This window comes from Polyodon spathula, chromosome 14 (assembly GCF_017654505.1).
Source record: "Polyodon spathula isolate WHYD16114869_AA chromosome 14, ASM1765450v1, whole genome shotgun sequence".
NCBI lineage: Eukaryota > Metazoa > Chordata > Actinopteri > Acipenseriformes > Polyodontidae > Polyodon > Polyodon spathula.
This window is the reverse complement of record NC_054547.1, coordinates 506,201-519,204: the sequence shown is the minus strand read 5'-3', so window position 1 is coordinate 519,204 and position 13,004 is coordinate 506,201. Positions and strand designations below refer to the sequence as shown.

Genomic DNA, 13,004 nt, shown 5'->3' with positions numbered 1-13,004 from the left:
CAGCAGTTTGCCACCCTTCTGCTTGTATTGCTTGAAGTCGCTCTAAAGAGTAGTTCAATGTTTCCACTCCATGCAGTGCAGAGGAGTCTAGCATCATATTGTGGGCAGTCACTAACCACACAGAGGAACAATATTGTAGAAGATGTAACTTGTTTAATATGTGCACAACAGAGCTATGAATCATAACACTAACACATAACACTTCCTTTCAATTTCAATCCTTGTTATGACAAGCTGCTGTCATACAATATCTTGCCAATCCAGTGACAAACTACCAAGGCTGGTCCGATCTGTGTCAAGTACTACAGCAGTAGAGAAACTCTGAACTACCTACGGTGAACTCGCATGGAGAAAAAAAAGTCAACAAATTCACCTCGTAGACAATGAAGTGTTCAGTTTTATTTAGAAATTCACAGTTTGACAGCACTACATCTGTGTAGTTCCACTTCACTCCAGTTCCACAGTACTGTGCAGCAAGACCTCACAAACAGAAACAAAACTGGCCTGGAGAGAAAGGCCCCCAATCCCATCAGACTGAGACTGAAGACAAAGCCTGGCAAAGCAGAAAGTCACTTTACATACAAGGTATAGCAGAAAACGGAAAATATCAGAAGTTAGAAAAGTGCACATTGAATAAGAACTTAAACTTTTAATAATAGTATAATCTTTTATATTCTCTACACGAAACAAACCAATCCACTCCCACGGCCTCTTCAGCACATTCAATTTATAAAACATTCAGGACTGCACAGCACACACCTATTCCAGCTTACTGTGTTCTCAGTGTATTTTCTGAGTCTAACCCCACAGGATGTAGATGTACCGTACTGAAATAAAAAGCTCACTTGTCTCTGCTTGGTGCATTAGCTGGAATACCAGTCAATACTCCTTATATTGTAAACCCACTCTGAATGGCCTATTAAGCACACATTTTAGAAAGAGGGAATGAAAAAAAAAGTCTGGTAATGCTGCTGTGTGTGGAGCCCTGTCTGTAGTGCCGGCCAGCCTGCAGCAGTGCTGTGCGTGGAGCCCTGTCTGTAGTGCCGGCCAGCCTGCAGCAGTGCTGTGCGTGGAGCCCTGTCTGTAGTGCCGGCCAGCCTGCAGCAGTGCTGTGCGTGGAGCCCTGTCTGTAGTGCGTGCCAGCCTGCAGCAGTGCTGTGCGTGGAGCCCTGTCTGTAGTGCCGGCCAGCCTGCAGCAGTGCTGTGCGTGGAGCCCTGTCTGTAGTGCGTGCCAGCCTGCAGCAGTGCTGTGCGTGGAGCCCTGTCTGTAGTGCCGGCCAGCCTGCAGCAGTGCTGTGCGTGGAGCCCTGTCTGTAGTGCGTGCCAGCCTGCAGCAGTGCTGTGCTTGGAGCCCTGTCTGTAGTGCTGTGATTCAGCTGTCCACACTTAATTCACAGCTCCTCTCCAGGTTTAACTCCCCTCTGCTCAGGGAGTGACCCCTGATTAGAAACTAGGGCAGCCTTTGGGGGAACTTGCAATTGAATCTTCTTGTACTTTGGGGCTGTTCTTTACAAACATCGCTGATGATGACCAGGCTGAACCGCGATAGCTCTGCTGTCTCTCAGGCACTCCCAGGGAGACACCCATCACTGAGCAGTGACAGGTGAACCCCTGCATTCAGGGTTTCAAACTGTTTCCCATAGCACTGACTCCAGGACAGCACAATGCAAGGGCAGGCTTGGGGAACAATCCTCCCCTTAGAAACCTTGCCACTCATTAAATGTAGGGGTGTATATTACATGTTTAAAAGTACTTTAACACAAATAAATATAGATTAGCAGCAAAGAGATACTCTGTGGCTCCCACCAGCAGGCTCTACCACACAGCTTCAACATGATGACTGGGACTGTAGGTGTCGTGAAAGAGCAGCTGGAAAAACTAGTCCACAGGACATGCCCACGTCACAACGGGTTCCCCACCAAATCACAAAATGCAATTCAATTCATGTCATGAATTTCCAACAGTCATTTGTGATCACAGTTTTGTCTTCAGTAATTGTTGCAACAGGTGTAAATAACCCCTCAGGATTTAGGAACTAGCACTGGCTCGGGGAGGAAACTAGGCACAAAAAAGTACCAGCTGACATCACTGAAACACTGACATAGACTTCAATTAAAAAAAAAACACACAAACCTTGCTGCAATCCAGATGAACTGCAATGAATTCAGTCAATCCTTCGCTGCTTTAGATACCTGGGGATTACCACATGCAGTGACAGCCACCTGGTCCCAAATCTGACTGTGCTGTGTAGTGTTCTACTATTCAAACCACACAAATTAAAACGCTGAACAAAAACGGTAAACTGAACAAGAACTATGAAAAGCAAAGCAAACTGCTTGGGCTGCTGCACAACACTGTCACAGCCAACAACATCTGATACCCTCGCAGCACTGCAAACAGGAGGGCTCCAGAACACACCAACTGCCTTCCCTCCTTCAGTCTCTGTAAAACCAGGGAGATGATGGAATGCTACCTGCGGAGCGTCACATTGAAAGCCGCTAGTCTTCTACAAACTCTTGTAGCATAAACTGCTAACATCTAAATGTACACATTTTGCTTTCTGTACAAGAAAGGTTTTTTTGTTTCTAAACAGAGAAAAGGCACATAAACAAGGAAAGGTGCGAGAACAAGGGAATGAACTCTGGGAGAAGGGGGGTGGGGGGGGGTTCCCTCTAACAAATGCGGCTCCACTGCTCGCCCCCCACACCCAGTAAACACTGGGTACACCTCCCAAGAGTCCGAGTTCAAAGTAAACACAGGCAGGAACAGCGTCTCTGTGTTACCACCCCCAGCCCCCTTGAACAGATCAGTGGGGAGTGGGGAGTAAAGTGGGGCCCTGCCACATGGGGAGGAGGAGTGTTTGTTTAGACGGGTCTCAGACCTGCCCAGACACGGCCGGGAGCCCGAACGTCCCCATGCTCATCTCCTTGTTCCCCTTCATGAAGTCCTGCATGCTGGGCATGGACCCGGTTTCAGTCTGTATCAGCCCAGCCATGTACTTCCTCGGGTCCATCTTGGAGCGCCTGCGCTTGAAGGCTCTCTTCTCGGTCTTGGTCTTGGGCGGCGGCTGGCCGTTGCAGAGGTGAGTGCAGGAGGAGATACCGCAGAAGTAGGACTCTTCGGAGTGCGAGGAGCCCTCGGAGCTGCCCTCGGAGGGGGGGCCCTTGTAGGAGGATGTACACACCTCCCCCGATGGCAGGAAGGCACTGTGGCGCTGCAGGGGGCCGTTGCTCTTCACTCCTCCGTTAGCTACTGGCGGCGTGGGGACGGAGGGCTTCAGAGTCTCCACCTTCTCCACCTTCAATTTGCAACGTTTTTTCTAAATAAAACAAGCAAAAAAAAAAAGTGTTAGGCTGACTGGAAGGTTAAATAAATAAACAAATAAATTACAGAAACAAAATACTTAAAAAGCAGCTTTAACCACTTCATTGCTGTGCTGGCACAGAATGGTTATTTCCAAACTAAATCGTGACAAATATCACACAAATAAATTCTACTTAGCACTGTGCAATTAAATGCGGTTTACTATTCTGCAGGTTACACTGCCACCTTGTGGTGCTAATCCATCAATAGAATTTCCTCTAATAAGGATTATACAGTCGTCGTCCTCCCCACCCTCCCTAGCAGTGAAGTGGCTAATCTCAATGCTTGCTGAGTAGAATGTTACAGCGCTATCTTGGGACTGGATAATCAGCACATTGCTGATATGGAATCTGTCCAGTGTGTTAACAAACACCAGTAGTTAAAGTGACACTGTACCTTTTTATTTTCTGGCGAAAACCTTAGAGGTTCTACAATGTACAAGTCATCAGAACCTACTAAAAAGGGAGAGAGGGGTGGAGATTAAATGATGGTACGGGGAACACAAGAACAGATTGAAGCATGAGCTATGCTATGCACTTGCAAGTAGTAATCAGTGATGGACAGCAGGAGTCTCTGCATCCATGGATTCATTTGAACGGATCATTTTTTCTTGTCATTTAAAAGAATTGTTCTCAACATGGAGGTCCTAAATGTGTGCCTGTCCACAGAACAACAAATGCTTCAGAAAAGAACTTTATTCCCAAAGAAATGGATCGGATTATCTGCACTTTATAGAACAGAAACACAAACAGATTGGCCATTTGCTGCATTAAAGGGGCTTGTTACCAAGATGTCCCCGGTTCAAATCCCAGCTCCGCCACTGACTCACTGTGCGAGAGTGACCCTGAGCAAGTCACTTAACCTCCTTGTGCTCCGTCTTACGAATGACACATAAAAACCCAAGGTCTACTGGAAGCGACTGCAGCAGCGTTGATGCACAGTTCACCCCTAGTCTCCAAGTCGTTTTGGATAAATTAATAATAATAATACTGTTGTTAAAGGGGGTGTATTCATCGCCAAGTGAAGGAGTTAGATATGGATATTATTTCAGAGTGAAATCATTATGGCATTAGAAGCTAGGAGTGTTTGCAGATCCATTGTGTTCCAAGGATCTGGTCTGTGGCACTGCTGTATGAACTTATTTGTGCATAAAGCTTGGGAAAGTTTTCAATTACTGTATAGCCTTATGTTTTAACACAGACACTAGTAAAGTTTAGTTTATTGTGCATTCAAGCTAGTCACACATGGAAATTAATATTATTAACAAATGAGTCGGTCATTCAGGACCTACTCAGATTTTGGTAGAATACTAGTAATTTGTATGCATGTATTTTCAAACTGGCCCCTGCAGTTAATCAGTTTATAGAATGTGCTAAGAAGGTAGCACAGAGCAGAAAGGTGTACAGCAGATAAACTGTCAAGTCATGGAAGCAATTACAATTGCATTTTGCTTCAGCCCTCTCCATTGTTCATGCAGTGTAGCAATAATTACTGCAATACCACTGCTCCCCCTCCCTTAGGGGCTGGAAACATGTTACTACTTGCAAATGGAATTAATGTTCCAGCAATGGGCATCTTAAGCCAATACTTTAAAAAAAACAAAAAAAAAACAAAACATACAGCAGTGGGGGCTGGCTGCCATGGAGAATGTCTGGCAAACAGAGGCAATAATGGGAGAAAAGGAAATGTTTCATGCCATTTTTAATGAGGGGTTTATCAGCATTGTTACAGTGGCTACAGGTCCAGCCAAGGTTTTTTCAGTTTTGCACTGAAGCTGCTTCAGTCCTGGCGGAGAGTCTCAGGAACATCTGGAAGATACTCACTGCTAATCTAGCACTGCCGGGCCAGGCACAGACAATGGCAGAGCAGTAGAGCATGTAAACCCACGCAAATTAAAAAGCAGAGCTAAATGCTGCCTAGATTGTGGTTATTCTAGTTTACAACTCTGCTTTCTGCAGGCTGAACTCTATCTCCCGAGTGATCTCTGGGCCAGCTGAGGGCACACTCCACTCTCCTGATCTACCACACTGCTCCACGGCTCCTTGCTCTGGGGGAGACAAGCCCCTTCCTCGAGATCTAGCAAGGGCTGGAAAGAGTGAGAGCACATTGCATTAGAGTCCCTGGATCTCTCTGCCTACCTACCACTCCAAGCTCCCACTCTTCTGCAAGAGGTGACACTAAGGGGCCCAATGGAGTGCAACAGCCAAATGTTATCTGGCTGTTGCACTCTATTGGCTGCGATTTTAATTTTTTTTTCTTGAGTATCTAATCAAATGCATAATTTTGTTTTCATGGGTTCCTGTAACTCATGATCCAGCTAATAAACAACTGCAGTCTTTTCTTGAGTCTTTTCATGGAACTCCAATGAACACAGCAAACACACAAATAGTTAAGACACCTGGTTCTAGAACATGCCAGAGAAGGGCTGGGTAAATCAGATTTGTTCAACACCCAGGTCCTCCATCAACCGCAGTGAAAACAAAGACCTTTAAATGTTGCCCACAAAGCGGATTACAAGTGAAAATCCAACTACGTGGCTACATTGCATTTACCTTCTGAAGCAGGTAACTGGAATGACTTGGAACGAACAAGGGGGCAAGATACCCTCCTCTTGAGACTCATGTCATCGTATGAAGAAAAGCACCTGGCAAAAAACACAGCAAGTTTAGTCTTTCCAGGCTCCTGTTAAGCCACTCCCATGGCTTGGTTCAAAATGACAAGCTGCCCTGCAGACTGGGTGAGCTGCAATACCTCTTGGGGCTGGGGTAGTGGTTGCTCTTGGGGACTGGTAAAGAGAAGACCTCCTGTGCTGGGGAGTTGCTCCCACAGCGCTGGACACACAGCAGCAGGCCCAGGCACACACACAGCACCAGCGCGATGACAAGGTAGCTTTGACGATCCGAGACCTGCACACAGGGAGAGGGTTGAGAAAACACTGCACAGCATCACAAACACCAGGAGGAAGGACCAGGTGTGGAATAAAACACAGTAACATACCAGCACAACAGTAAAAGCTTTTTAGTGAAATGGGTAGAGAGTGCGCTTTGAAGACTGTATCTGCATCACAAAACCACATACAGCACTAGAACACACACAGTACCTGCCTGGCAAGACAATGCTGGTGCCCTTTAACTCCCTCATTAACACTACTTATTAAAAATACAGCTACATAGTTGAATGCAGACATAGTTAAGATTAAACCCCAAATGAACAAATTGACAAGTTCCTGTACTATAAATGAACACAATGAATGAGCAGGGAGCTGTGCTGGGCAGTACCTCTCTCTGGAGCTGGCCCACCGTGCCAGACAGGTTCAGGACGAGCTGCGTCATGTTTTTCAGCTGGTTCTGCAGTGACTGGATAGATTCTGTTTGCCGCTGGTCCTAAAGGACATGCAAAGGAGGTGGTTTTGCCGTTTACAGCTGGATATTCTGGTTTAACAGCAGGCAAAAAAAAACCCCAAAAAATCTGGCGTCGTACCGACTAAAAGCATAAAAGACATATCTTGTTTCATTTATTTCAGAAGTAATTGCACATGTAAGCAGCCTGCAGAAATGTTAAGAGGCTAAAATAGTAACCTGCTCCTCTGCAATCCTGGAGGTGTTCTGGAGTTTGATCACGGTCTTGTTGAAAGCCCTCTGCATTTCTTCCATTTGCTTCCGATACCTTCCAATGAAAAGGAAAGGCACATCAATTAAAACACACACATTTCAACAGGAATAAAACTCAGTGGGTACATGGATAACTTATTCAAAATGATCAGTGCTGCCACAACAGACAGCAAGACAGTGCAGACAGAGTGTGGTACAGAGAGCCAGACACTCGCCTCTGGCTGAGCTCCTCCAGGTAGCGGCTGCTCAGGGACATGTTCATCTCCAGAGCCTTGATGCGGTTGTTGAGCCTCATGAAGACAGACTCCTTCTGGTTGGAGCCGTGCACCTGGTTGCCGTTGGTGTTCCCCAGATCAGTGGAGTTCTGCAGCTCAGCGTAGAAGTCAGTGGCGGTCCTCTGGAGCTGGCCATTGGAAGAGGGGACCATGAGGAGGATGTCCTCAGAGGACTGCTCGTCTCCTTTGACTTCCAGCATAACGGGGGGTTCAGCAGGCTCCACCGAGACAGACGGCTCTTCTGAGGTCCCTTTGCCAACCACAGCCTCTGTATTCACAGCAGCGGTGCCGAGCTCCACTGGGGGCACTGTTTCTGTGGGGTTAGTGAGGGCCTGGGGAGTGTCCGTGTGCTCTCCGAGGGTGGGACTGGGATTCTCCTCGCTGGGGGGTTCAGCTTCAGAGCTCGGGGATGGCTCCTCTGCAGTGCTGCTGGCTGCAATTTTCTTCCCGGTCCCAGCCTGTGTTTCAGGGGTGTTTTCGAGGTACAGTGGGGTCTGTTCAAGCAAGTCTCCAGTGGAGGAGTCCGGTATCTCCTCTGTAGGGGTTACCTTCACATGGGGGGTATCAGAGATGCTACCCTGAGGCAGAGAGGAGGACTGGCTGGGTTCCAGATCAATGGGCTCTGCAGTCTGCTCCACTGTGGTCTCCGAGTGCCGAACATCCTGTTGCTGGGAGACTGTAGGAGTAGTTTTAATGTCCCTCTCGATAAGGATGAACTGAACTTCGCTAGATGGTGGCAGCTCCTCTTTAGCAGGCTCCCGTGTCTCGCTCTGCTCAGGGATGGGCAGCGAGGTCTCTTGCTGCTGCTCAGGGATGGGAGGTGGGGTCTCTTGATGCTTCTTGAAGGAGCCTGGCTCCAGCTCCTGCTGGCCTGCGGCTCTACATTGCTGCCACTGAAGAGCCACAGCGACGGAGCACCGCTGCTGCACATACTCAGAGAAGCTGGCCATGCAGGAGAAGGTGGTGGTCTCCCCACAGTATGTGAGGCTGTCCAGCTGGTAGGAGTCCTGCCTGTCTGCAGCACCCTCCTCCTCCTCCTCTCCCTCCAGGAGGGTGACTGTGGACTGGCTGGGTTCCTCCTCCTCCTCCTGCACCAGCTGCACGATCAGGATCTCTTCCTGGGGGGCCGGTGTGGGCACTGCCTGCTCCCCAGTGTCTTCACCGGAAACCGGGGGGATCCCCTCTACAGTCTCCAGCCTGAGAAACAAACACAGGAGAGGCAAATAACATTACTACAGCTTGTAGCAATTTACAAGACGAGGCTAACAGCACATGCACAAGAAGAAAAATATAACCCATTCTCCTATAAATAAGAACATTTCTCAACTCTGAACAGAAATACTGCTATCCTAGATTATGAACAATGGAAGCGCTGTAGGAAATCCTTTTAACTTCGTATGAAACACTTATTTAACTCTGCAGTGTGAATAAACACATTCTTGCTTGAGTGAAGAATAACCTGTTGGAATACATTGCATGCACTGGTTTGTATGTATTAATGTGCACAGCTATGCAAATGACTGGAGCGTTTTAATGCATTCAAATTAGTATGAAATGCACAGTACATAATGGGAGAATATGCACATCTGAACTGTATGGGGGGGGGGGGGATCTGGGTATTGCCGAGACCATTCAAATGTTTTCCGTTGTTTTAGAGACCCTCACACACACACACACACACGACTTACACTGGAGGAGAGGTGGGAATAGGCTGGGATGCCTCGGATGTTCCTGTCATATTCACGGCTTCACCAGAGAGGTTTTCTTGAATAAAAATATTACATGTTTTCACATTCATCTAGTTTTGTTTGTGCACAGTGCAAAGAAATTGCAAATACATTTACAGTTTACAGATAATAATTTCTTGATTTATTACACAAGATGACAAATGGACTCATTTAATCACCATAAAGAACAGCATTATTATCCTGAACAGATCCAGACAAATTTCAACCCTACTCAGATTGGAGCCCAGTTTCAGAATTTCTTATTGGAGGCCTGCATTGACCGAGTGCATCACACAGGTAAAGCAACACTCCACCATTTCCGTGGTTATGAAATGGGAATCAGCCCCCATGTAGTTAATCTTTCACCTCTTGGGCAACCGTTTTCAACAAAAGCTCTTCTACAAGGAGTCTGAGCATTCAACTGCTTACAGCAAGTTTAAGCAGCTGTTCTGGTGCCACACCGCACACCACACACCACTTGGAATCTGAAGGCTTGGCGTTTGCACAGCCTTTGCCTTAATAAAGGGGGGTTTCAGAGGTTCCAGGAGTGATGTAAACAGGGCTCATAACTGAAACATTGGTGTCTGCTTCACTGAGGAGTAGCAGAGGCAATATTAGCAGGTTCAAATAAAGCACTTTGACAAAACATGCAAGACTTCAATGCCATGGTCATGATCCATCAACCTGAATAAGAAGACCCTTGAGTCTGGGAAGAGTGTGTGCAGAACATGAAACTGGGAACAGATTTTGCACTTTGAAACACACACTGTGTGTACAAAACAAAAAGAGGCAATTTGAAGAGTCTGACAAACACTTTAAATACCGTATACTGTTAAAAAAAAAAGTGAGTAACTCAATGTGCTCTTTGTTTATACAAAGTTTCATTAATTATTTTATTTATTAATTAACTTTTTTAAATGCAATACCTTCTCTCAGAGCTGCCTCCAATTCCGATTTTGCCCCCAGCATATTAGCAGCTATGTTTACCATATTCAAGATAGCATCTGCAATGCAAACACAGAGAGATGAATAGCTTCCTTCATAAGCAGCATGCTACAAAAACAAGCAGGCCAGTCTACTCGACTTTACAGGAAACCTAAAAAAAACCAAAAGCGCTGGCAGGCTGAGCCACTATTCACTACAGAAGGGTTTTTATAGCGAGTGCATGTTTTTGAAAAGCAGTACTACTCCTCTGTTTACAACTAAAGGGAAAATGAAGTGAACAGTTTGTACTGAACCCCTGTCCTGAGGGAGCAATGTGGCTACATGCTTCCCTGTGAGAACGTAATTCCACTACAACAAGCCTGGTACACATTGTGTAGAATAAACCAGGTCAAATGTGTTGGGATAGAGCAGCGATTACTGCGCGGAGAGAAACAAGCACAAAAACGCAATCCAGCACACAGGTTTAAGCACAATGCCACACTGCCTTCCAGTCACACCACTTCACATTCTTCAGGCTTCATCTCAAAGCCACCCAGTCTTCGTCATGGTTTCCACCTTTCCAGAGATCCTCCACACTGAACTTACTCACTTGTGGCAGAGCCGAGCAGGTCCTTGGAAGATTTGTCTTCCTGTGGCACATAGCCTGGAGGGTAATCTATAAAATACAATACAAATGAAATATTTGGAAATCATGCTTACATAAGAACATTGCTGGCATGCAGTTCAACTGGCCAAGGTTGAAGCTGCCAGCTGTGCTCCTGGCATGACAGGTGTGTAGTGGCGCCGACCAGAAAGCAAGACAAATGATTTGATATTGTCTGACTGGCAACACCTGAGCTTCCAGACAGCCTTTGAATGTTTCTTCAAAAGAGCCACACCCTGGAATTGGAGGGAATGCCCCCCGATCCTTACCATAATCTTCATCCAGATATTCCATCCGCTCGGAGGGGTACTGCAACTCTGCAATCTCTTCATACTCCTCCACCATGCTGGTCCCAAACACCCTGCCAGCGGACAAGCAGCACAGTTATTCTGAAGCACACAGACCGGGTCCGTGAGAGTCACACTGCACTCTGTACTAAATATTCATGACTTTGTTTGTTGAATTCAAGGACGGTAGAATGAAGGTCTCATATCCAGGAACAAAACAAAGATTCTACTAATAGAGGAACCGAGCCTTCGGGAACATCAAAAAACTGCAAACCACAAACTGCACATTCTTGCTAAGAGTATATGAAATGCTGTGGAGCAGCAGGGAACAGGGGGATGAAATGAGAGGGGAGTGTAGATCAGCAATCAGATTTCTGCCTGCTAAAGCTTTGCTTATGTAACTGCAGAACTTCTAAATACTCAAGAATTAAGAACCACATTAACCCCCTAGAGATCTATTCAATGTAGCTAAATGATGGCAGATTTGAATGCCATCATTTCCATCAGAGTAGAATGTGCCGTGGCATTGACAGATTATTACTGATTGAAGAGATTGCATGCACTTGTTTGAACTGCATAACCATGGCATACAAAGAGCTCTGTTATAATGAAATAAACGTCCAGTTTTCAGATTGGCCACAGTTTCTATCAATTTAATAGACTCCCCCCCCCACCCCCCCACCAGTCTCCTAGTTTGGGTGATTAAACTGGTTTTGTGAGAGGTTTTTGATCTGTGCTGCACTTATCAATATACAGAACATATATTTTGGGTTGTAGCTGGATGGGGTTTATCCAGTATTACTCCTTACCCCATTCTTCAGTGATCCCGATGATCATTACACTGACTTACCGAATGAGGCTGAGTGGACAGAAGTGTTCAGATCCAAAATGGGAGACAAGTTCCACCTAAAGATGACAAGCCAGTTCAAACAGTGCAATCCTGGCAGGAGATGCATTTCTAGATTTCTTTAAAATTGCACCATGCTTCTGGTTAAGTACAGTATAATGCACATTTTGCAAAGCTTTGAATTATTTAAAATTGCCCTTATCTAGCCATGCATTACTGAGCACTCAGGGTATAGTCCAAGCTTCTAATAGAGAGGAATGCTAACCTTTATGTACTTGATGAACATCTGACGCAAGAGAAGAGAGAAGAAAACAAGAGTCAGTTAAAGACCCGATTCATGCCACAGGCAAGTCAAGCAACATTTCTACTAGTACTACAATCTACAAGCAACATTCTACAAGCCTGGGAATGCAATGGAAGAATATCCAGGTAGCATGTACACTTGCAGCCTATAGCTATGCACTATGGAGAATTTAGCTGGGACAGTACGGTTAATGTCTTCGTCATATTAATGTGGTAACAATAAAAGATTGTTCAGATTGTTCAGTGCAGCATTGAGAATGGAGACAAGAGCTTCCAAGAAACCCAAGCCGAGAGGGAATTGCAAGATTCTCATAAGCAGTGAGGAAATCGAGACATTAGCATAGTTTTATGTCTTTGTGACCCATTGCTTTGATCTGGGATAACCACTTTTTCAGATAGCTGTTTTAAAACTGGGAAGTGGCTTGGGATCACAATGGGTACTGAACAAACAGTTACCCAAACTACAGGTGGAAAGAATGAGGGAAACAGCTATTAAAGTGACTGCACAGTGAAATGCCAATTCTAAAGACATTGGAAATATGCAGTTGTGTTAAAAGCAATGCATAAAATCTGTCCATCCTGACTACAGGCAGAAGTACTGCTAGCGTATTCAATAGTTATTATCACCGACACGACAGACTGAGTATTTGGTGTAGGATTACCTCTTAGCATTAACTACCACGTAGTATAAATACACCCTCCAGCTGAACAGTGCAGGCTGTCCAGTGAGAATAACTCAAGGGTAAAGGATTCACAATGGGGTTCAGTTCTAGCCAGGCCAATCATGACACAACTGAATTTGTACACTATTGAGAGGCAGTATAACTGGTGTGCAAGTTGTCTGGAGACTTGGAGATAGGAGAAATAAAGCCACGGGTGAAAAATAAATTCTGGTTAGAAAATAAAAAGTGAAGTGAAGGTTTGAACAAAAAACCTCAACCATACCCAAGCGGTTTCTGAAATGCATTCATGGCACAGTCTACCCAAACAACAAAGCAATTAG

The 13,004-nt window shown here is 45.7% G+C and overlaps 1 protein-coding gene across 8 annotated transcripts in view; it reads right to left on the bottom strand.

Moving 5' to 3' along the window:
• Positions 1–379: 379 nt before the first annotated feature.
• Positions 380–13,004, bottom strand: part of LOC121326653 (SUN domain-containing ossification factor-like) — a 30,752-nt gene continuing 18,127 nt past the window's right edge. For 5 of the 8 annotated variants that reach the window (XM_041269984.1, XM_041269990.1, XM_041269987.1 and 2 more), the window contains 13 exons: positions 11,964–11,984; positions 11,702–11,757; positions 10,834–10,925; positions 10,511–10,576; positions 9,903–9,980; positions 8,938–9,013; positions 7,190–8,446; positions 6,942–7,029; positions 6,642–6,746; positions 6,115–6,269; positions 5,916–6,007; positions 3,760–3,818; positions 380–3,319 (listed from right to left, as the gene is read on the bottom strand). In XM_041269984.1, coding sequence (XP_041125918.1) covers positions 2,876–3,319; positions 3,760–3,818; positions 5,916–6,007; positions 6,115–6,269; positions 6,642–6,746; positions 6,942–7,029; positions 7,190–8,446; positions 8,938–9,013; positions 9,903–9,980; positions 10,511–10,576; positions 10,834–10,925; positions 11,702–11,757; positions 11,964–11,984 — 2,589 coding nt within the window. In that variant the 3' untranslated portion in view covers positions 380–2,875. The remainder of the gene's footprint in view (positions 3,320–3,759; positions 3,819–5,915; positions 6,008–6,114; positions 6,270–6,641; positions 6,747–6,941; positions 7,030–7,189; positions 8,447–8,937; positions 9,014–9,902; positions 9,981–10,510; positions 10,577–10,833; positions 10,926–11,701; positions 11,758–11,963; positions 11,985–13,004) is intronic. The other 3 variants (XM_041269985.1, XM_041269986.1, XM_041269991.1) reach the window with 3 other exon arrangements.